Source organism: Eurosta solidaginis, chromosome 3 (genome assembly GCF_040869045.1).
Source record: "Eurosta solidaginis isolate ZX-2024a chromosome 3, ASM4086904v1, whole genome shotgun sequence".
Taxonomy (NCBI): Eukaryota; Metazoa; Arthropoda; class Insecta; order Diptera; family Tephritidae; genus Eurosta; species Eurosta solidaginis.
This window is the reverse complement of record NC_090321.1, coordinates 256556913-256581342: the sequence shown is the minus strand read 5'-3', so window position 1 is coordinate 256581342 and position 24430 is coordinate 256556913. Positions and strand designations below refer to the sequence as shown.

Here is a 24430-nt window from a genome sequence, read left to right as displayed (position 1 = left end):
TCAAGAAAAAAGAAACAGTATAATTCGTGTGCACTACAATGTTAAATACAACATTTGGCACAAGCTACCAAGCAGTTGTATTAGCCCAGCGGCTATGATGTTGCGGTTACTATCGTGTGACGCGAGTTCGATCGCCGTCAAACTCTGAGATTTTTTAAAATAATTTTTTCATATTCTATTTTTTTAACTCTTATTTTTCGTTCAGCTCCATTCACATATGCACAGCTAATTCTCAAACTTGTTATGAAATGTTTTAAATATATATTCAGATTGCATCATCAAATAATAAAAATTTCTCGATAGGAGAAAATGAATTATGCATTTTTTCCAACCTTTTTGGAATTTTAATAATAATTTGTTTGGTTATTAATATTTTTTATTAATGACAAATAAATTATTTATTAATAAAAAAAAATAAATGATGGGTACCTACTTGAAAAAATTACCTTCCCCACTCCCCCAAAGATCAAGCACAAACCGTTCTTGAACTAACACCGAAAAATGTTAAATCGACCACAAATTGTTCTCGAAGCGTGAGAACGCAAAATCTTAAATCAAGTCCAAGTAGTGCTTGAAATGAGCACAGAAGGTTCACACATCAATACCAAAGTGGTCATAAAATACAAACGGTGTGCTTGGAAAAACTGTTCTTAAAACAAGCCCATCGGTCACGAGTTAAGAAAAAACGTACTTAACAGACTTTTGTCAACGAATGTTCTTAATTTTGAACTTGTTTCGTTCGTTTTAGAACGATTTTTTCTCTGAGTGTATTTACCGTCATTTGAAGATCTCAAAAATTGTTACCAACAAAGATTTCATGATTTTAATAAAATTAAACTTTTGATACATTTATACGGAAACCCTCTGCTGTGTGCAGTAGAAGATATGGAACTGCGGCTGCAAGAAGAGATAAAATTATTTCACAATGATTTCGCCTTGCCTTTAGGAGGGGCAATTCAATTTTGGAAGGTCATAGATGAGCAGAAATACCCTTTATTGAAAGCTGAAAATTTTAAGTTGTGCTCGATGTTTGGAACAACTTATATGTGCGAATCAATGTTTTCATCTATGGCTTTTATTAAAAACTCGTACAGAAGCAAGCTCACTGATGAACACTTCGAAGATCTGCTAAGAGTTAAAGTTTCAAATTTCGTTTTAAATTACGATGATTTAATTAAATATATTTTTTCGTAGTTTTTCTATTTTATGGTTTAATGGAGTTGAGCTTTAATTTACTTTCTTATGTTTTTGTTATTCATTATTTTTTATAAAGCATTGTCTCCCTATGTTTGCTATTTTAACAAAAACAACTTACATGGTGGAATCACCATATGAATAACAAACTTAAACTGTTATGAGCAGTAAGATTCCATCGATATTCACCTACTGGTTAATGTGAAGATAAAATAATATTTCGATCCTTGCGCCACCTAGCGGCGATATGAAATATGAGCCTAATCGGACCACAAATACGATTTTTTGAAATATATTATATTCCAAGTTTCAAGCTTGTACCTTATCGGAAAGTTACTTAAATTTTAATTACAAAATTCGTTCACAACGGCCTGTCAAGTCAAGCTAAATAAAACAGTTTAAAAATACTAAAACTACCATATTTTACTCCTGAAAAATGCAAAAAAATTACGAACACTTTTTCGCACCATAGATTTTTCGATAGCACTTGAGATCAGGAAAAAAAGTTCCACTACGGATACCCAAAAAAATAATTTTCGAGCCTTCGAAAAAAATGGCAAATGGTAAATTTTTCGACCAAAACACTCCCCAAACCCCAAAAAATATTTTATTTATAATCATTTGTAAAAACGTTGGCGATAACAGTTTTTTGAAAAAAAAAAATATTTTTTGGGTTATGTTGAGTGTTTTGGTCGAAAAATTTACCCTTTCGCCATTTTTTTCGCAGGCTCGAAGATTATTTTTTTGGGTATGCGTAGTGCAACTTTTTTTCCTGAGCCCAAGTGCTATCGAAAAATCTATGGCGCGATATCGGTTGACAAATCGACCTAGTCTAGTATATATGTACATTGTGAGAATAAATGGAATCGGTTGGAGACCACATCCACCTTAAAAAATCTTAATCGATATTTCGGTAAGTGGGAGAAATGCGTTTATTCATTATCAAAGACCGAACACGTTGTTGGGTGAAGAAACCCAGAAATTAGGTAAAATCTTGGCAAATGCAAACATTTATAAGAGAAATATTGTAAAGTTAAATCAAAATCCATTGAAGATATTATATTGAAGTTTGACGCGAATGCTATGATTACTATTACAAATATGCTTTGTGATGATAAACGGAATCGGTTGACGACCAGGCCCAATTTAAAAAGATCTATCCAAATTTCAAAAAAGGAAAAATGCTATAATTCATTACCAAAGATATATACATCGTTGAAACTGGATATATGGAATGATTTGTGGCAAAAAATAGAAGCTTGAGGATATGGCATGGTGATTGGCCTTGCTATTATATATGCACCTTGATAAATTAATAAAATGGGTTGGCAAAATCGCCCACTTGAACAAAAAAAATGTATTTAAAGTCTAATGGTAACAAAAAATTCAACAGCATACCGCAAGATATGTAACTAAATCATACTGTTGTTTCACCACAGTAGTGAGTAGTGATATGGTGTAGCAAAGTACGAAAATTTAACAATGTACATATAAAAACTTTGGAAAATGGGCGTGGCACTGCCATATTTAATAAAAGAAACTTATAAAGTTTTGCAGGTCGTAAATAAGAAGCCGACAGTATGACTTTAGGTTGTTTCTGGTACTCAAACATAACTTTTGATATCAAAGTCGAACAAAAAGCGGAAAATTTAAATGAAACTTGGTAAGAATATTGTTTCTATGACAGTTGCCGTTTCACAGCTGCTTAGGGCATACGATATTTGCATATGTATAGGAGGTATGTTTAAGCTTTTATATAATTTAATGTTATTGACATTTCCCTTTAAATAGATTGTGGTGAATATTACCATCACTATGATATTAGTAAATAATCACAAAATTAAAGATCAAGCTGCTGCAATTATGTACAAGTCAACGAAGAATATTTCACACACATAACCAGCAGCTTGAAACAAAGAGATTATTTCACATACACATATGTAGTCATCAGCTAAGAGCAGAAGTTGCTATTCACACATACACACGCATATAGCTAAATAACCAAGTATGAAATACAACTTTTCCAGAAGGCATGTTCGTGAAAAGTCTAGACCTTGGGAGAAATATGCGAAGGAGGCAACATAGAGTATAAAAGCAGCGCGAGCTGAGGAATAACTAATATGTTTGATTTAAACACGCTATTAGTGAAGTATAATTGTGATTGTGAAGTACAACTCTCAAAGTAGTCTAAATAAAGGCCATTTTGCAATACTGAATATTGAAGTTATTTATTCGACGGTTCAGCGATTCGAACAAACATCGGAACATCGGAATCTCATAAAATTCGTTACAATATATATGAGAAAGCCCGCTGGGTATATAATGCTCGATTTCGCCGGAACTTAATCGTCCGTAATTGTATTGGTTCCAATATTTAACAATATCAGTTATTTGCAAGCCCTGCAAAAAATACTTTTCTATATGTTAATATTTTTCACCATTTTTAACTTTAATAGTCTACTTTGCAATGACTCTAGGGAATAGTGATTACAGTAAATACATTTTAGCAAATAAGTTACAATAAATTACATAGGTATAAAGGCGTTCTTTCTTAAATAAATATATGAAACCGAAAGCGTGCGTTTAAAGCGACGCCTTCCGTACTTTTCGAGCATTAAATACATAAATTTGTACTGTTACTTCACAGTGATCGTGACATCTTAGAATTGCATACGCCGTTGTTTATTACGGAAATTAATCAGCAAAAATAATGCCAACAAAAAGCCAACAATCTGTGTGAAATGAAAGATGAGGAAGAATACATTTATGAGTAAAGATAAACACAAATTTATTATCATAATCATATGTCCTACCTTAAAGCCAACAATTACCCACGAAGTAACCGCAATGGTTGTTGTCTCATTATCATAATATCGCTGTAATTTAGCGCTGCAACCTTCTGTGAACATTTTATTTGCATCGACATCATTTTGTCCCTCATAGCAGCTTAACGGTATTTGACGATTCAACAAAATGTAATCCTGTGAACTGTCCTTACCACAACATTGATATTTCACTTGTAAGCTATCAATTTTATCATGATCCCAAGCATCTTCCACTTTGGCAATGCCAGTTTGTGCATGACGATCGTTGAGTATATTTAATGTCACGATAACTTGTAGAATTGCCAACATTAATAAGAAAACTGCGCACTAAAGAGTGGAAATGAATTTTTTTTTTTTTTTAAGTGATAAACTAATTAGGAAGTTAGCATTGTGCTTATACTCACTGTTACTGTAAGGCAAATTGATTCACGCAATGCTGCTACACAGCCAATTATAGCGAATAATATAATAAAAGCGAAAATAATATATGCAGGTATATCCCAATCATCTGGTATCGAGCCCGGATTGACTGCAATTAACACAACTGCCGCAATGCCAAGAAGCTGTACAGAGAAAAGAATTTAAAAGAAAAGAAATTATTTTAATTATAGTTTTATTCAAAAAGCACATTTTTATTAATCAAATACTTATTTAATTCATGGCTTTTAATACCGGTTAGTAATAGTTGTTAGTTTCTTCCAGGCATGCTTAACCAACGAACCGATATCATTTCGTTACGATAATTAACGTTAATAAACGAAACAAAGTCATTTCGTTTCGTTTATTAACGTTAAGAACGTGAAATTAACGAAATGATTTCGTTTCGTTTTCTGCCGTATCAAAACGGAATCAAATCGTTTATGTTGATTATTAATTTCAAACTATGCTGGCAAAGCTGATTGATGGCGGAGTCATTAAAGGTGAAAGCATTAGCCAAGCTGATTGCAACTTTTCTCATGAATTTTGACAGTACGAACATTTCTCAGAGTGTTTTTGACATTACCACCAACGAATTACACAAACAAATTATATGGAATTTGTGTGTGTATGTGCGCTCGTTGTTACCACCTTACGGCTTCACCATGGCTATAGCATTGCCAGCACAATTCAAACATAAAGTATCACGTTTTTGTTAACGTTTTTAACGTTAACGAAAGCTTTTCGTTTCGGTTAAAAACGAGATACAATTTATCTTGATAATTTCTTTATCGATAATATTTCGAAGTGTTTCAACGGAAACGGTGGAAATTTTTTGATAAACGATTAGCTTAACGTTAAGGTGCATCCCTGGTTTCTTCTATCAGACTATAAATCAAAGTCTTCAATTTTGAAACGAAGTAATCTCGAACAGTATTGATCGTATTGGTATGTAATTTTATTTAAAACAGTTCTTACATTTAGCTCTAAAAATATTGCTCTTCAAAGAACAATAAGCTCATAAGCGTTGAGACGAACGAACGCAAGTTTAGTGCTGTAGCGGCAAGAGGTATGATTGTGTGAGCCGTAAGTCAACCCAGCAAAAACTGCCATAAGCGGTTAAAAGCAATAAGTAGTACTGGTTTCACTCCTGACAAAAATGAATAAGTATAGTACATCATCAGAATAATGTAATTATGTACATCATACGTCTTATAGTAACGCCTTATTTCAGGCTTATTTACGCTACAAATAAGCTTTATCCCTAAGGTAAACAAAAATTAAAAATAAAATAATAAAAAAAAAATTTTTTTTAGTTAAACGGTTTTGTTGAAAACAATACCTACATGAAGTAATAATAATATTAAAAGCTAGAAAATAATTAGGTAGGTCCTAGGTACTAGTCATCACACTCCTCATCAATGTAGGGCGTCGTTCAGACAATTAAATAAAAGCGTTGGGCGCGTGAAATTTCTAAAAATGTGAGGCGTAGCATAGGTTCAGTTGGTCTTACTTATGACTATCAATAGAAATTTGACGCGTCCAACGCTTTTATTTAATTGTCTGATCAATGCCCTAGATTGACGAGGAATGCGATGACTAGTACCTAGGACCTACCTAATTATTTTCTAGCTTTTAGTATTATTATTACTTCATGTAAATATTGTTTTCAATAAAACCGTTTAACTTAAACATTTTTTTATTATTTTATTTTCAAGTTTTTAGTCTTTATTTAATGCCTATTATTTCTCGTTCTATTTAGTTCATTAAGTAACTCATTATTACACGGAATCTTTCCTGATAATTTGTTACAATCTAAGGCCTCAAAACATAATCCTTCCAAAGACTTTACTCGACTGTGCGCCACGTATGCTTGTCCCTCCTCGAACTCCAAAATAGTTTGATGTCACTTCTACAGGACTATATGTAATATTTGTTCCAAATATGAGCCAAATCGGACATCATAGGTCGCTTTCTATTCATGTAAGTATTATGTGTTCCAAATATGGACCAAATCGGACCACAAATGCGATTTTTTTGAATATCTCGATCTTTGCGCCACCTAGCGGAGATTTTTTTTATTATTGCAAGGTCGCTTTCTATTCTTGCATGTATTATGTGTTCGAAATATGAGCCAAATCGGACCACAAATACAATTTTTGTGAATATCTCGATCCTTGCGCCAACTAACGGCGATTTTTTTTATTATTCCAAGTTTCAAGCTTGTAGCTTATCGGGAAGTTACTTAAATTTCAATTACAAAAAAGTGCTGTCCAATCGGCCTGTCAAGTCAACCTAAATAAAACCGTTTAATAATAATCAAAAGAATGTTTCCTGGAAGGATACATATAAATAGAACCTAGCTCATTAATCTTCGTAATATATCTAAGGGAACTGAATTTTCTTTTTCTTTGATAACTTTGTTTAAAAAAGAAGATCTACTTCTTATTTTTTCAAAAAACCCATAAAAGATGGAAATTCTATATTTCTCACTGTCTGCGCAATTAGTTTTTTTTTTTATCTTTCCTGTACATTAACGGGAGCTACGTGTTACACGCCGACTCTAATTGACATCTGGGAAATGCCATATGTGAAATGAATTTTCGAAGAGAACATTTCCATAGCTTGTGGCATATGACCTAGATGATGGCTGATGGCTGATGACCTAGCTATTGCTTACAGAGGCAATTTTCCTCAAACTTTATGCGACCTGAGGCAGGTAACATTGCGAGAGGTTCCCCATGGGGCTCCCGATGCGGGCCCAGCGTCAGTTTCGATACAGTTGAGCTTGTCTTATATACCAATCGATACAAAATACCCCCGTCAGAATACAATGAAATTTTAGACAAAGCCAAATTCCTAGGCGTAGCTCTGAAAAAAAAACCTAAACTTGAATGCCAACTTTATTACATACGTGTAAAAGAGCCACTGGCGAAAAATGCGGCTCACCCCCAACATATGCAGATGGGTTCACACCGTGCTCATCTGACCAATAGTACTGCAAGCCTTGAGCAAAGCGTCAAACCTAAACCTGTTGGGTCAAGTCCACAGATCTAGTATGATCAGCATAAATTGTGCTCTTAGAACAACGCCTAGCGAAGCTCTTCAGATCATTATTGACATCCTAGTATTAGATCTAGCTGGTTATCGAACAGCGGCAACGTCAGTCCTACGTTTAAGAGAGTTGTGTTATTGGAGCAATATATAGGAGCATCTAGGATAATAAACAAATAAATCGCTATTCACTTGCGGAAAGCAACATCCCAGTAGGGATGATTGGGCACAGTGTTCTTCTGTTGACGGCAGCATTTTCATATACACCGACTGTTCTAAGCTTAACGGCAGAGTCGGAGGTGAAGTTCAATGGACCTAGACCTCCAATTCTCCTTCTGACTACCAGATCAATGTAGCACCTTCCAGGCAAAAGTATCAGCCATCATGACAGCCTCGGTGAGGATAGGGAAATAGAATATCAGCAACGAAAGCTTTGTTTTCAGCGACAGCTAGGCTAGGAAACTTGGCCAAAATGGGATCCTAAAAGGTCCCGTTACGTTTACACACTTGTAAGAGTAGGAACTGAGCACTGCCTTGTAGGTAGGCATGCAGAAAGTCATAAAGAGGAGGAGTTTTAAAATGGATGAAGGGGAGGAAACGGTGGTTAACCTCAACAGCAAATACCCGATACTAAGGCAGCGCTTTATGGGAGCTTCCTTTCTGTATAATCTGCGTCAGGTCGTGTCTTTTCGTGGTATCACAACGGGGCTAATATCACTTCAACCTAACCTGTCTTATGTATGGCTCCAATGTAGCCGTTTACTCATTACCTCTTACTCACTTAGTTTTATTTCAACAACCTTCCTTTAATAATACACTTTTAGTTAACAACGCGTGTAATTGAATTAATTACATATGTTGACCTCTTATGACTTGTCATCCTACTAACGCCGAGCTCGTCATTAAAAATTCAACATCATATGGATGGTCACACGGCGAACTTTTGATTAATAAATCAGACTGCAGCTTTTTATAAAACAATCGTTTGTTTTATCGTTACAATAACAACAGCAACATAAACACAGCTGTTATATTGAGCAATTTATACGAATATCCCAACAGTTCTCTAATCTCTGTAATTTTTCCTTTTTCGGGTTGCGATCCCAGAACAGCCGGAAAAAGTCAGAATCAGTCAGATTCTACTGGAAAGTAAAATGTTCTCTGACTACAGTCATGACTACAGTCAGAAGTACGCAGCAACAAAAATCTAAACACATCATGCAACTGTTTAATTTAATCCTTATCACAGAACCGTATTCGTTGCGCTAGACATGTCGAAGGCCTTCGACACAGTCAACCACGGCACATTACTGCAAGGCATAAAAGAGTCTATGCCCTTAAAATTGGACCGCGAAGTACGTCAGTGGTCGGCAGAAGTAGTGTCCATTGTTTTCTAAGCTGATGACTGAATAATCCTTTCCTAGATGACACACGCTTTAAAGTCAGCGACAATCTGCCTAGTATTTTTCGTCTTTTCACTTCGCGTAACTTCACGTCGATGGCATCACGCTATCGACTGACAAATATCCAAAGGTACTGGACGTGACGTTGGGTAATGTCCTATGCTTCCATAAACATCAACCGCAATTTGGGGTCTAATGTAAAAACTTCTCTGTCCTATTGAATGGATTCTAATGTTCTCCCAAACTGGTCATGCCTTTCCACGTGAACAGGTGTTAGTTTCCCACGCGAGAAGCTGAAACGTGTTAGTTTTCCATGCGAACAACGAATCGTGTTAGTCTTCCATGGGACCGACGATATAATCTCACATGAACTGTAAAGGTTTACTGAATTAAAAATATCGAGAAGATCCAACAAATTGTTTAAAGAAGACATCAAATTAGTGCTTAAGAAACTTGTGTTTAAACTTATTGTAACGAATTTAGGGAAATTCCGCTTATTCCAAACCATCTGCTAACGTTCGAATCGCCAAATTGTTGAATAAATAATTAGTTGGCGCTTAACCGTTTAAACGGTTATGGCCGTCCAACAAGGCGCGCCAGTCGCTCCTTCTCTCTACCAACCGGCGCCTTCAAAACCAATAGCGTGCTTAATCAAAACTGAATCGTCATGCCTCAGCTTGCGCTGCTTTTTTACTCTCGGTTTTCTCGTTCACCCATTTCTCCTAAGGTCTGGTAATTTCGTGAACTTTATGTTTGGTTACCAGCCATATACATGTATATGCATGGGTATATGTGGGTATATGTGAGTACTACTTCGGCTGATGGTTTGTTTACTTACATACGAGTGGCTACTAAGTCTCGGCTTAGTGATGCTAGTATCGCTTAGTAATGCTAATATTCGTCACATTATTATATAGTATGTACATAGTTTCAGCAACTACATACGCTTATTAATAGAACACAAAATTAAAATCAGCGGCCTTTTGAAAATTATATGAGTACGTAGTTTTTATGTGTGTACAGTGGCTCGCAAAAGCATTTTGCATCTTACAAGCTAGGTGACATTTTTATTGAAAGATCAGAAAAACGCGTTAAGGGAGCGATAATTTAGAAAATATGACAAAGAGAGAAAACATCGACCCCAAGAACATAGCCCATGATGTTAAATTGATACTTTTCAACACTAAACACTTACAAATATCTCAATAAAGTCTTGACATAAATCCGGTAGAACATTTTTGGTCCTATACCTAGAAGATGACGTGCACAACATAAAATTTTGTTGAAAAGTGACCTTAAATCTAATTTGCTCGAAGAGTGGGACAAAATTCCGACAAAATTTTGCAGAACCTGGTGGAATCTATTACGAGTCGTTTGGATCTTGCTTCCAAAAATGATGGCTACTTTTCTACAAATACTTGTGAAAAGCAAATTACTTATGTGAGCAAAGAAATGCGAATTTTTTATGTTTTGATAACACTAGTTTGAATCATTAGCTTTATTACCACTGAATGAATATTTATAAATTTCGTGTCACAATGTTCTTCCTTGATGGATTCATAAACTATTTAACCAATTCTAATCGAATTTTGCACACCCTGTGCAGTGCGGATAGCGTTCCTTTGAAGTTTCTTTCCAAGAAATGGACCAGTGCCCGATCTATTCGAACAAATTCTATTGACGGTTCGATTCCTTTTGAAATTTAGTATATAAGCTTCCCTTTGCCTAACTATGTATTTACGAAATTTTTTTTCGGGAAGGGGACCATAGCCAATCAATTCGAAAAAATTATATTCATGGTACGATATGCCTGAAATTTGGTATATAGGTAGCCCTTTGTCTAGATAAATACTTACGACATTTTTTTTCTGGGGAATGAGGCAGGGACCGAATGGGACTGGAACATTAGCTGAGACTGGAACTGAGAACAAGGGATGGATAAGAGTAAGAAGAACTAGAGAGGAAAGAAAATAGAGAAGGAGAAAGAGTTAGAGTTATACAATGTTGCATAGAAAGATAGGTATATATGACCCAGAAAAAGAAAAACGCGGAGAGAAGAGTGGATAAAAAGATGAGGAAAAGGGGTAAGAGGGGTAAGGAGATTCAGAGGTAAAAACTGCTTAAAAGGTATGCAGATATACCAAAGCTAGAGCAGAACAACGTCTGCCGCGTCTGCTAGTAAAATATAAAATTAATGAAAAGTTTTTATAATCTTCTCCGAATGTAAAATACTTTTTGTGAGCCACTGTATACATACATTAATGGCCAAAATAATAGGTTTGCACCGAACCTGTGCCGATTTTCTGGCAGAAAGTGTAATAATGGTTATTTGGTTTTGGAACAGCTGTCTTTTTATGATCAAGGTGGAAGAGTAGAGCGGCAATTATCAACAATGTGCCCAACTCATTCGGTGATTTTGCGTTATAGCAAGAGGTGATCATTGTGTCGTTAAATTTGTTTGGCCAATAAAATAGGCGTAAATAATATTAAAAAAAAAAAAAAAACAAGTAAAGGTGTCTAAGTTCGGGTGTAACCGAACATTATATACTCAGCGTGAGCTTCAATTGTACATTTAATTTCAGATAAATTACTTTTCTACATAACACGTGGCACCGCCCGTTTGAAAAAATGTCTCCCCATTTCCTCTTACAATAAAACTTGATAAATGAAATATCATTGATTCAAAACTATTTTTTGCTAAGTTATAACTTATTATTCTAGTCTACGACCCTTTTAAACTTGTTTTATATCTAAGTTGCCGTGGTCTTTAACCGATCCCGTCCATTTTTACTAGAAATATTGTCTGCTATATGGAAAATATGTGTACATAATTTCATAACGATATCTTAATTTTTCTTCGAGTTATGGCTCCCGAAACATAAAAAATTACTTAGTCATAAAAGGAGCGGTGCCACGCCCATTTATTAAAATTTGAAGTTTTTCCTATTTACTGTTATAAATACACTTGGGAAATGCAATACCAATGTTATAAAGCTCTTTTTTGCAAAGATATAGCGTTTTTTTTTTTTCGTCCACGACCCTTTTAAAAATCTTTTATATAAAAGTGAGCGTGGCCCTTAACCGATTTCGTTAATTTTTCTTCAAAGCTTTCCTTATGGTAAAGGCAACCTCTCCGCCGAATTTTGTTATGATAGGTTAACGATTTTTGGTTTATGATTAATAATATTTGTAAAACTGATTTTATCACAAGTGGTGGTGACCCGCCAATTTTAAAAATGTTTTTCAAATTTTTATCAAGAGTCTCAATATCAGTACACACGTCATATTTCAACATTCTAGGTGTATTATTTACTAAATAATCAGGTTTTTTGTGTTTTCCAAAATGTTATATATATAAAAAGAGGGCGTGGTTATCATCCGATTTCGCTAATTTTCAATACCAATCTATGCTGGGTTCAGATAAGCTCGTGTACCAAATTTGGTGAAGATATCTCAATATTTACTCAAGTTATCGTGTTAACGGGCAGACGGGCGGACGGACGGACGGACATGGCTCAATCAAATATTTTTTCGATACTGATGATTTTGATATATGGAAGTCTATATCTATCTCGATTCCTTTATACCTGTACAACCAACCGTTATCCAATCAAAGTTAATATACTCTGTGTGCAAAGCACGCTGAGTATAAAAAACGATCTAAATTGGGATAATTTGGTGTATTCAAGTAAATACTCGACTTTATATCCCTAAGAAGCAGATAAAAAAATAATTTTTTATAAAATAATTATTTAGAATGTGTCGTAAACGCCATTGCACAGAAGTAGAGCGGCGATTCCTTAAAAAATTGTGCGCTGAAGAAAAAACTTACAAATTTATTGCCAATACCTTAGGGCGGTCAGAAAATTTTGTAACCAACGCTTTGAAGGAAAAGAATGAGAACTCGCGGACGTCCAAAATTAACTTACGCGATTGATTATAGAAGCATACTACACATGGCAAAAAAAGACCCTTTTGTGTCTTCGCGAAAAAATTGCAGCTCAGATTGGATTAAAGATTAGCTCGCGAAGAATACGGCGTCAATTGGTGGATGCTGACTTAGTAGGGCGAAGACCAAGAAAAGTTCCTCTTCTTCGAAGAGTACACATACAGAAGGGGAAACCTTTTGCCACTAAACATCAGCATCGGTGCTCCCCATAAATTCAGAAAGCAAAAATTCAGAAACACATTTTTTCAGAAAACATTAGTCAGAGCCCTTTTTTTCAGAAAGACAAAACTCAGAGGTCAAAACTCAGAAGTCAAATCTCAGAAGTCTAATTTCAGAAGTCAAATTTCAGAAGTCAAATTCAGAAGTCAAAATTCAGAAAGTAATCAGACGACAGAAAAAACATAAAATTTTTCAATTTTTGTTGTTATATCGGCCTACTGATTTTAAGATCGCGGGTTCGAATCGAGCTCAAGGCCTAACAATAATTTTTTATTATTATTATTGTTATGATAAATTTTTTCTTAATTGAAAAAATTTTTAAATTAGAATAGAAGAAAGAAAAAATTTTAGACAACTGCCAAAGCTCGTTGTATAGATCCATTTCGGGAACTGCTAAATTCCTTCATCGGCAACGTTTAGGCGCCGCTGCTATAACCATTCAGCCACCACAGCGGTTTTTTGTTTGTCTTCATTAATCCTACTTCTATTCTGGTTCGTGCCAATTGATATTCACACCACTGCGACATCTGTTGCAGAATAGCTGTGAAAATTGGACTTTTTTGTTGGCAATGCTGCCATAGTGTCAAATTTTATTGACACTTTTTATCCCCGTGCTCTGGGATGTATTAACAATTTTTGTTGTTATATCGGCCTACTGATTTTAAGATCGCGGGTTCGAATCGAGCTCAAGGCCTAACAATAATTTTTTATTATTATTATTGTTATGATAAATTTTTTCTTAATTGAAAAATTTTTAAATTAGAATAGAAGAAAGAAAAAATTTTAGACAACTGCCAAAGCTCGTTGTATATATCCATTTCGGGAACTGCTAAATTCCTTCATCGGCAACGTTTAGGCGCCGCTGCTATAACCATTCAGCCACCACAGCGGTTTTTTGTTTGTCTTCATTAATCCTACTTCTATTCTGGTTCGTGCCAATTGATATTCACACCACTGCGACATCTGTTGCAGAATAGCTGTGAAAATTGGACTTGTTTGTTGGCAATGCTGCCATAGTGTCAAATTTTATTGACACTTTTTATCCCCGTGCTCTGGGATGTATTAACAATTTTTGTTGTTATATCGGCCTACTGATTTTAAGATCGCGGGTTCGAATCGAGCTCAAGGCCTAACAATAATTTTTTATTATTATTATTGTTATGATAAATTTTTTCTTAATTGAAAAAATTTTTAAATTAGAATAGAAGAAAGAAAAAATTTTAGACAACTGCCAAATCTCGTTGTATAGATCCATTTCGGGAACTGCTAAATTCCTTCATCGGCAACGTTTAGGCGCCGCTGCTATAACCATTCAGCCACCACAGCGGTTTTTTGTTTGTCTTCATTAATCCTACTTCTATTCTGGTTCGTGCCAATTGGTATTCACACCACTGCGACATCTGTTGCAGAATAGCTGTGAAAATTGGACTTGTTTGTTAATACATCCCAGAGCACGGGGATAAAAAGTGTCAATAAAATTTGACACTATGGCAGCATTTCTAACAAACAAGTCCAATTTTCACAGCTATTCTGCAACAGATGTCGCAGTGGTGTGAATATCAATTGGCACGAACCAGAATAGAAGTAGGATTAATGAAGACAAACAAAAAACCGCTGTGGTGGCTGAATGGTTATAGCAGCGGCGCCTAAACGTTGCCGATGAAGGAATTTAGCAGTTCCCGAAATGGATCTATACAACGAGCTTTGGCAGTTGTCTAAAATTTTTTCTTTCTTCTATTCTAATTTAAAAATTTTTTCAATTAAGAAAAAATTTATCATAACAATAATAATAATAAAAAATTATTGTTAGGCCTTGAGCTCGATTCGAACCCGCGATCTTAAAATCAGTAGGCCGATATAACAACAAAAATTGTTAATACATCCCAGAGCACGGGGATAAAAAGTGTCAATAAAATTTGACACTATGGCAGCATTGCCAACAAACAAGTCCAATTTTCACAGCTATTCTGCAACAGATGTCGCAGTGGTGTGAATATCAATTGGCACGAACCAGAATAGAAGTAGGATTAATGAAGACAAACAAAAAACCGCTGTGGTGGCTGAATGGTTATAGCAGCGGCGCCTAAACGTTGCCGATGAAGGAATTTAGCAGTTCCCGAAATGGATCTATACAACGAGCTTTGGCAGTTGTCTAAAATTTTTTCTTTCTTCTATTCTAATTTAAAAATTTTTCAATTAAGAAAAAATTTATCATAACAATAATAATAATAAAAAATTATTGTTAGGCCTTGAGCTCGATTCGAACCCGCGATCTTAAAATCAGTAGGCCGATATAACAACAAAAATTGTTAATACATCCCAGAGCACGGGGATAAAAAGTGTCAATAAAATTTGACACTATGGCAGCATTGCCAACAAACAAGTCCAATTTTCACAGCTATTCTGCAACAGATGTCGCAGTGGTGTGAATATCAATTGGCACGAACCAGAATAGAAGTAGGATTAATGAAGACAAACAAAAAACCGCTGTGGTGGCTGAATGGTTATAGCAGCGGCGCCTAAACGTTGCCGATGAAGGAATTTAGCAGTTCCCGAAATGGATCTATACAACGAGCTTTGGCAGTTGTCTAAAATTTTTTCTTTCTTCTATTCTAATTTAAAAATTTTTTCAATTAAGAAAAAATTTATCATAACAATAATAATAATAAAAAATTATTGTTAGGCCTTGAGCTCGATTCGAACCCGCGATCTTAAAATCAGTAGGCCGATATAACAACAAAAATTGTTAATACATCCCAGAGCACGGGGATAAAAAGTGTCAATAAAATTTGACACTATGGCAGCATTGCCAACAAACAAGTCCAATTTTCACAGCTATTCTGCAACAGATGTCGCAGTGGTGTGAATATCAATTGGCACGAACCAGAATAGAGGTAGGATTAATGAAGACAAACAAAAAACCGCTGTGGTGGCTGAATGGTTATAGCAGCGGCGCCTAAACGTTGCCGATGAAGGAATTTAGCAGTTCCCGAAATGGATCTATACAACGAGCTTTGGCAGTTGTCTAAAATTTTTTCTTTCTTCTATTCTAATTTAAAAATTTTTTCAATTAAGAAAAAATTTATCATAACAATAATAATAATAAAAAATTATTGTTAGGCCTTGAGCTCGATTCGAACCCGCGATCTTAAAATCAGTAGGCCGATATAACAACAAAAATTGTTAATACATCCCAGAGCACGGGGATAAAAAGTGTCAATAAAACTTGACACTATGGCAGCATTGCCAACAAACAAGTCCAATTTTCACAGCTATTCTGCAACAGATGTCGCAGTGGTGTGAATATCAATTGGCACGAACCAGAATAGAAGTAGGATTAATGAAGACAAACAAAAAACCGCTGTGGTGGCTGAATGGTTATAGCAGCGGCGCCTAAACGTTGCCGATGAAGGAATTTAGCAGTTCCCGAAATGGATCTATACAACGAGCTTTGGCAGTTGTCTAAAATTTTTTCTTTCTTCTATTCTAATTTAAAAATTTTTTCAATTAAGAAAAAATTTATCATAACAATAATAATAATAAAAAATTATTGTTAGGCCTTGAGCTCGATTCGAACCCGCGATCATTAAATTTTTCTCAAAATTCAAAAACGTGTATTTATTTGGAAGGAATTATGTATAAAGAAAAACTAGTACAATCTAAAATTTTGAATTGTGTGCAATAGCAAGCATGTAATTCATTAATTTTTTCGCGTTTATCTTTTTCAAATGAATTTACAATTTTTGTTGTTATATCGGCCTGCTGATTTGTAAGATCGTGGGTTCGAATCGAGCTCAAGGCCTAACAATAATTATTTTATCATTATTATTGTTATGATTTTTCTTAATTAAAAAAATTTTAAATTAGAATAGAAGAAAACAAAATTTTTGACAATTGCCAAAAATCGTTGTATAGATCCATTTCGGTAACTGCTAAATTCCTTCATCGGCAACGTTTACGCGCCGCTGCTATAACCATTCAGCTATCACATCGGTCGTTTGTTTGTCTTCATTATTTCTACTTCTACCCTGTTCCTTGCCAATTGATGTTCACATCACTGCGACATCTGTTGCAGAATGGATGTGAAAATTGGACTTGTTTCGTGGCAATGATGCCATAGTATCATATTTATTGACTCTTTTTCCCCGTGCTCTGGGATGTATTAAGAATTTGTGTTGCTTCAATTAAGGAAAAATGTATCATAACAATAATAATTGGGCCTTGAGCTCGATTCGACCCCGCGATCTTTTGAATTTACAGTATTAAAAAAATGAAGTCTTTATATTTTTTCTTGCGTTTCCGATATGGCTCGGCTCCAGCTGAAAATTGCTGCAGTTTTGTTTCTATTATTGCCTGTTCGTTTTTTATTTTGTTTATGCAATTAAGTATGTTACGGTGTGTCCCAAACTCACTTCGAATGACGTTGTGCCACCTTTCGATGGAATTATTTGAATGAACTTCACCCAATTTGGTGTTATTACACATATTCCATAATTCGATTTAATCTTTCGACGTTGCTGTGTTCCAGGCCGAAAAAGTAATTCAGAAATACAATTTCAGAAGTCAGAAGAAATTTTGCGCAAAATTTAATGTTTTTGTGCTGCCTGATTACTTTCTCAATTTCGACTTCTGAAATTTTACTTCTGAAATTTGACTTCCGAATTTTGACTTCTGAAATTTGATTTCTGAATTTTTGGTGAGGTCCCACTGGAGAAAAAAAATGCCGAAATATCTTATTTAGTGATGAAGTAAAGATTAATTTGTATGAAAATGATTCTAGAAGTAGTGTACGTCGCCCGAAGGGCAAAGCCCTTTCATCTAGATACACGAAAAAGAAAGTGTTGGTCTTTTGTTTTGGATGAAGGACACAGTGACCGCTATGGAGTACAGGGATATTTTACAAAATGTTATGCTGACATGTGCTGAAGAAAACATGCCTCTCAGATGGTGCTATCAGCAAGATAACCCAAAACCCAAAACATACGTCAAGATTAATATCTGAGTGGCAAACTTATAAAAAACCACGGTGGATACACCGGTTATTAAAAAAACCACGTGTTTAAGCTTTTATAGCTGAAAACAAAAATACACCTATTATTTTAACCAATGGAGTCTTCTTATTTTGAAACCATTTTCTTTAAAATTAATGAATTTATATAATTTCCATACATTTAGTATTAGTAAATAAAGTTGTTAATTAAGCCATACAAAATTTGTTTTCATTAGCAAATCGTGTAAGGTTAGAGAACATAACCTATGCAGACCTATTATTTTGGCCATGAGTGTATAATTGTGTATCTTCGTATGAAATTTAAAATTGTTATTCTATGGAAAAAAGTTTTTCACAAAAGGGTAACAACGACCTACTTTACAAGAATTATTCGTGGAAATTTTCCATTAAATAACTGCGTAATAGAAATCTAAAATCACGATTGAAAATTATTTTGAAATTACGAAAAAGTTGTTAAAATAGTATGTATGTATGTACGTATATAAAACCATCGTAAATGACTGGTAAGTAGAAAGGGAGACGCCAAAGTCAACATTGTCATTTATTTTTGTGTAGCTGTTTGACGGGAAATTACGGTAAATAGGTCAATTGTGGTGTGGTTAAACAAATGTTAGGAAATATATGACAAACCCGTCAACATAACGTCAATATGCATACATACATATGTGTATATGTGGGTGGCATTGGTGGTGGGTAATTTTTGTTCTTCATGAAAACAGTTAACAATATACATATGTAGATGCAATTCATACGCACATGTATAGAGAAACGAAACATGCACAAAACTGTGTATTACCAATATATGTATGTTTTTATTTTCGTTAAGTTAACTGCAGAGCACAAACTAAACGGAATCAAACACAAATGTTGGCATTAGACTGGGTCGATTTATTAACCGCTATCGCGCCACGGATTTTTCTATAGGATTTAGGCTCAGGAAAAAAAGTTCCATTACGCCCACCCAAAAAAATAATTTTCGAGCCTGAGATATTTCATTTTTTTAACTTTTTTTCGACTTTGATTTTTAAGGTTTTTTTCATTACCTACTAAAAAATTTTCATTTGATTATAAAATTTTCATGTATACCCCGTCCGACCCCAAAATGACCGCTAAAAACTTTGGCGATAACAGTTTAAAACAACAAAATAGGATACATATGAACAATTTTTAGTAGGTCATGAAAAAACCCTTAAAAATTAAAGTTGAAAAAAAAGTAAAAAAAAAAAAAAAAATGAAATTTCGAAGGCTCGAAAATTATTTTTTTGGGTATGCGTAGTGGAACTTTTTTTTCTGAGCCCACATCCTATCGAAAAATCGATGGCGCGATATCGGTTAAATTTGGCCCATACAAATCGACCCACCCTAAACTTTAGAACAGAAACTAACCGGAATCAAACACAAAAGAGGGCATATCTAGGGTCTTTAACAACAATAAATAAGCAAATAATGTATGCGCAACAGTTCGTATCGAATATCGAACAATACAACTAAATGAGAGATTAGGTATGCAAATGATAATTTTTTTTTTTTTTTTTTCTTGGGTATTATACTTGTTATACCTTTTATGAAACTAAAATGGTGTGTATGTATATTAAGCTTGTAAATTATAAGTCCCTAAAGGAGAAGAGATATGTCCATCAACAAGTAGGTATACCGAATTGATCAGGATGACGATCTGCGTTGATTTAGTCTTGTCCGTGCGTCAGTCCGTCTGTTTGTTTGAACGCAAACCTTTATATTTTTGTGTCGAATTAGACATTTGTCGGAATCGACCGTATCGAACCACTATAGCGTATATCCCTCATACAACCGAGTTTTCAGAAAAGAGGTTTTACATTGTAACCATTTGAAATTTCGATGTGGGTGCCATATGTAATGGTCACAACTTCATTTGACTTTGTGGCCAATTGAAGTGGTCATAAGGTCAATTGACGTTATGGACATTGACCTTATGTCACCCTTCTAGCAGATGCAATTCCGACCATATTTTGCATAAAAGTAATGAATGTCCTTTACATAGTCTTCGCTTCCGTGTTTGAATACCTCAGCCCGTAATTTGTCGCTTGTTGTTTTTTTTTTTTTTAATTTGGGAAAAATTTGACTTTAGGACGGACAAGGCGACAGCTGTTTCGATTATACCTTGTAAATCTCTTCAAAGACTTTTCTCCCGGGAGCGGGATTTGAACCCGCACTTCTACTATGGTTCAAGTGTTACAAACGCATTCAGCCACGTCATGCCTTAGTTGTCGTAAACTTTATCCCAATTGCCTTCCTTACATATTTTATCCTTTTTGCACAGTACATACTTTGTATGTAATCATGTGTTAAAGGTATGCTTTTCTTTTGAGGTTGCAATGAAACTAGTATTTCTTGTTCTATTTATAGAACTACAAAGAAATAACCAATGTTGTATATTTGTATGAATTAAGTGGGAATTGCCCTCATTGCTTTTAAATGTATGAGAACATTTATTTGAAGCGATTTTTAATTTATAATTTTTTATTGTTTTCCTAAATATTCTTTTCTCATTAGTTAGTAGTCTCCTTGCGGAATGCATATTCCACCTTTAGGGAGCAGAGTATCGGTTTCCTTATCTCACTCGTGAGAAGAGGTCGATCACCGGGTCACCATTATCGTTGCGGGCAGAAATTTGTGCCGGTCTCTAAACCTTCAGTTATCTACCGTGTTTTTTGGTAGATTTTTGAGCTATTATTTTATCAACCAACATCTGAACCTCTTTGCACTCACTCCGTTCTTCCTTAAGTTTCTCACTCGATCAACCTCGCGTTGTGGAGGCTGAATTTTTTGACGGAAGAACCCCTTTGTGGCCACCCTGAAGTTTGGCGCAACTTTAATTTCGATGTACGCCAATCGTTAAGAATATTGCTAAATAACCACGTCTTTGTGGGGATCTTGTTACTCTAATTGGGATTTTATTACTTCTGTGGTAGATGACAAAATAATATTATCCCCTTATTTTGTCTCAGCCTCCGCGTTCGTGTATTGCAATCATGTCAGCCTTTGTTGTAACGAAGACAACAACCAACCGGACATAGGCATCGTCATCATTATCATTAATTAATAATTGGCCGCCTAAGCGATTTTGACCGTTTCGTAATAAGGCACGCCAACTATTATTATTTCGCCACAACTAGCGCTTATTGAGATCTGTATCTTCCAACTCAGTAAAAGTCTTCCCCCTCCTATTGCTTCCAAACTGTGGTGTCGACCGAAATACTTTCTTGACAGGAGCATATTCGTCCATCCGCATAACACAACCTAGCCAGCGAAGCCTTTGTGTTTTTATTCACTGCACTATGCCATATCTGAGTGGAACTCTACTTATACATCTTTCGATACTGCCGTGCGCATCACTGTCTCAAACTAAAATTTAAGGCGACATAGCCTCCGGAGAGATTTTAGGCCGAGCTTCTATTCCAGTTAGCGTCGTGCTCCTTTTTAATTTTTCCTATGAATTGGCCGGACGGGACCTACTTGTTTTATGCCGACTCTGAACGGCATCGGCAAGGCAGATCAGTTTTCACTGAGAAGCTTTTCATAGCAGAAATATACTCGGAATGCCTGCCAAACACTGTCTCAAACACTCCAATTGAAATTTTATATCGTCTCAACACCGTCCATAATTTTGAGTCATACATCAGAAGCCATGAATCAGAGCCCCTAAAACTCAATTGGCATAATTCCAAGGAAAAAATTGACATTTTCCGCTTGGAAACAAGGAGTGGCCCCTTGAAAAGTGTCATCTTTAATCATATCTCGTCAATAAAGTTCGTTTATTTTCGATAATTTATGACAAAACTTCTATGAATTTTGCAACTGAAACTATGCCAACCAATTTGAAAAACATTTTCCGTAAAAAGTCGATAAAATGTTTATGAAAATTTCAAAGTTTTCAGAATTTTTTTTAATTATGCAGTTTTTTAGCCCAATTTTTCAAAGTACAAATCTCACAGGTCTCTCAAAATTTTTATTGATTTTTGACATTTTTTTTTTCCGAAGGTTATCGTTATTTCAGAAATCGCTAAATATAAAAATCGAGATTTGCGTAAAACTTTCTCGAGTTTTCGTTTTTTTTTTTCAAAATATTTTTGAGATTGATTAGCATAGTTTCAGTTACAAAATTCAGGAAAGTTTTTTCTTAAATTATAGTTTTATGTATAAATTATGTATAAATTGGCCTCATCTAATAATCTAGAATGAATATTTAATAATTCCATATATGGAAATGTGTATTATTTCACACAATTTCGATCAGTGATGCTACCAATAAGTTTCGCGTTCACCTATATTCGAGCAATTTCAAGTTTTTTACGTTGCGTATATTTTATTATAATTTTCTTTTTTTTTCTTTTATCGTTGACCATGACATCATAATATTCAACCATCGACCGCTACCCACAGAAACGCATAGAAAATATCAATCAATGTAGTCACTAACTGAGCTAAGGTTAAGACTAGGGCTCTTTTTTACTAATCGAGTAACTTCTGCATTGATTGAAAATCGACTAACTATCATTATTCAGCATTCGAAGGTTTAATAAATGATTTTTTTTTCACTAACATATGAGATTAAAAAAATTGAAGAGCTAAATTTGTTGCCATAAAATTAAAGAAAAAAAAAACACTTTCTGCTAAATGCGTGTCCGGAAACTTTTTTTCTAGTTCCGGGGATGCAAACGAAGCAAAGTGCAAAAAATCTATATTGAATAAAGGGCTAATTAATGGTGACTTATAACCGTAAAACCATAACCAGATAAAACCGCTGATCGTACCAACCTTATGTAAATCGATGTAATCGATTAATGTTGTCATACCATAACGTTAACGCCATAACCATACCATAGCCAACCAATTGGTTTTTGGTTTCTCGCCATATCCATAACCTAAAAATATTTGAGTTGGTGAATTTAATAACTTTTTGTAGATTTTATTCATTGTTTTGGATACATTATGACTAAGAGACTTATTTTTTGTGGAATATGTTTATAATTTTTTGCGTTTTCTTCATTTTTATGAAATTTTCACGATTTTTAGGTTAAGGCACCATTAATCGATCACATTGGAGATGGTTATGGATTTGGGTATGGTTACGACTATGGCGTTAGGGTTACGGAAGTTTAATTAGCCCTTAAGGCATACAATAACTCCACAACGTCTTTGCAAAAAGCAGAATTCATTTAAAATTACAAAGAAAGAACGATTCGAATAGACGAATATGTCCCCAGTCGAAAGCAAATAATTAGTCGATTAGTGATAGTCGAATATTTTACTAGCAACTTTTGCTAATCGACTAATCGATTAACCGAATAGTCTATTATCAAGAGCTCTAGTTAAGACAGCCATGCAATGAAAAAGAAACTCACCGCCAAAAGAACGTTGAGAACAATTGAAGATATTTTAACGGTAGTTGTAGGGCAACCCATTTTGTGGTGGTTAATAAATTTTATTTTTTTGTTTATAAAAATCAGTTAAATTACTGCGTTTTTATCTGTTTTTTTATCGATATTATTGAACACGTATAAATTTATTTGTTTGTAATTTTTCTTTTTGTAAACTAATTTCAGTTTATTTATTATTTAAACCACCTCACTTATTATTTTCACTCACTACACGTCGTTAACAGATGTTAATTTCCCATAAATAAATAGTGCGCGTAAAAATTTTTAAATTCCAAAACATGAAAATTGTTTACGATGCCACTTGCTGTTCTAGAAATATAAATTCACCACTAGATTTTGGTTGTTTTGGAATATTTTTTAATTTTTTTGTTTGTGTTTTTTTTTTTTCTCAAATAATTTTATTTGTTTTTATAGCGTTTCAACAATTGCCCAGTCGCCTTGCCAGATATCTAATTGAATGAGCGTTGGCACGAATTGCGTAGGCGTTTTGGCAGTTTATTTATTAATCGTACGGATGGAGGCAGAACTCAAGCGGTATTCGGTGAAATTTATTTTTGCAAAATTTCTTTCTTATAGGAAAAAAAATTTTTTGTTTGTTAATTTTAGTTATTCTTAATATTATTATTCTTCCCACTTTCTATTTAGCTTTCTTCTTCGTTGACACTTTCTATTTCGATTTGAAAACTTAAAACTTTTTCGTTACACGTTCAGTCGCAGACTGATACAAAAACTCACGATATTGTTTCATTCAAGTCGCCGATTCTGCTGCTGCTATTGTTGTTGTCAATGCTACATTCATAGATATTGTTGATTGTTATATTCTATGCCATGCCACTTTGCTGTGAATAAAAATTGTTGTTAGCCAAACGAAGGCGGGGTAGCGTCACACAGTGGTCCATGTTTGTACTAATAAGCGGAAAAAATTTAATATCTACGTT

At 34.6% G+C, this 24430-nt stretch overlaps 1 protein-coding gene across 2 annotated transcripts; it reads right to left on the bottom strand.

Annotated features, from left to right (window-relative positions):
* Positions 1-3607: 3607 nt before the first annotated feature.
* On the bottom strand, positions 3608-24221 carry lbm (late bloomer). Of its 2 annotated transcripts, none has more exons than XM_067778166.1 (4): positions 23457-24221; positions 4424-4582; positions 4008-4346; positions 3608-3926 (listed from the first exon to the last, which is right to left on the bottom strand). In XM_067778166.1, the coding sequence occupies exons 1-4, from the start codon at positions 23514-23516 to the stop codon at positions 3855-3857; spliced, it is 630 nt and encodes a 209-aa protein (XP_067634267.1). In that variant the 5' UTR covers positions 23517-24221; the 3' UTR covers positions 3608-3854. The 2 variants fall into 2 exon arrangements, with proteins under 2 accessions (XP_067634267.1, XP_067634268.1); XM_067778167.1 differs by lacking the exon at positions 23457-24221 and adding an exon at positions 22870-22972.
* Positions 24222-24430: the final 209 nt, after the last annotated feature.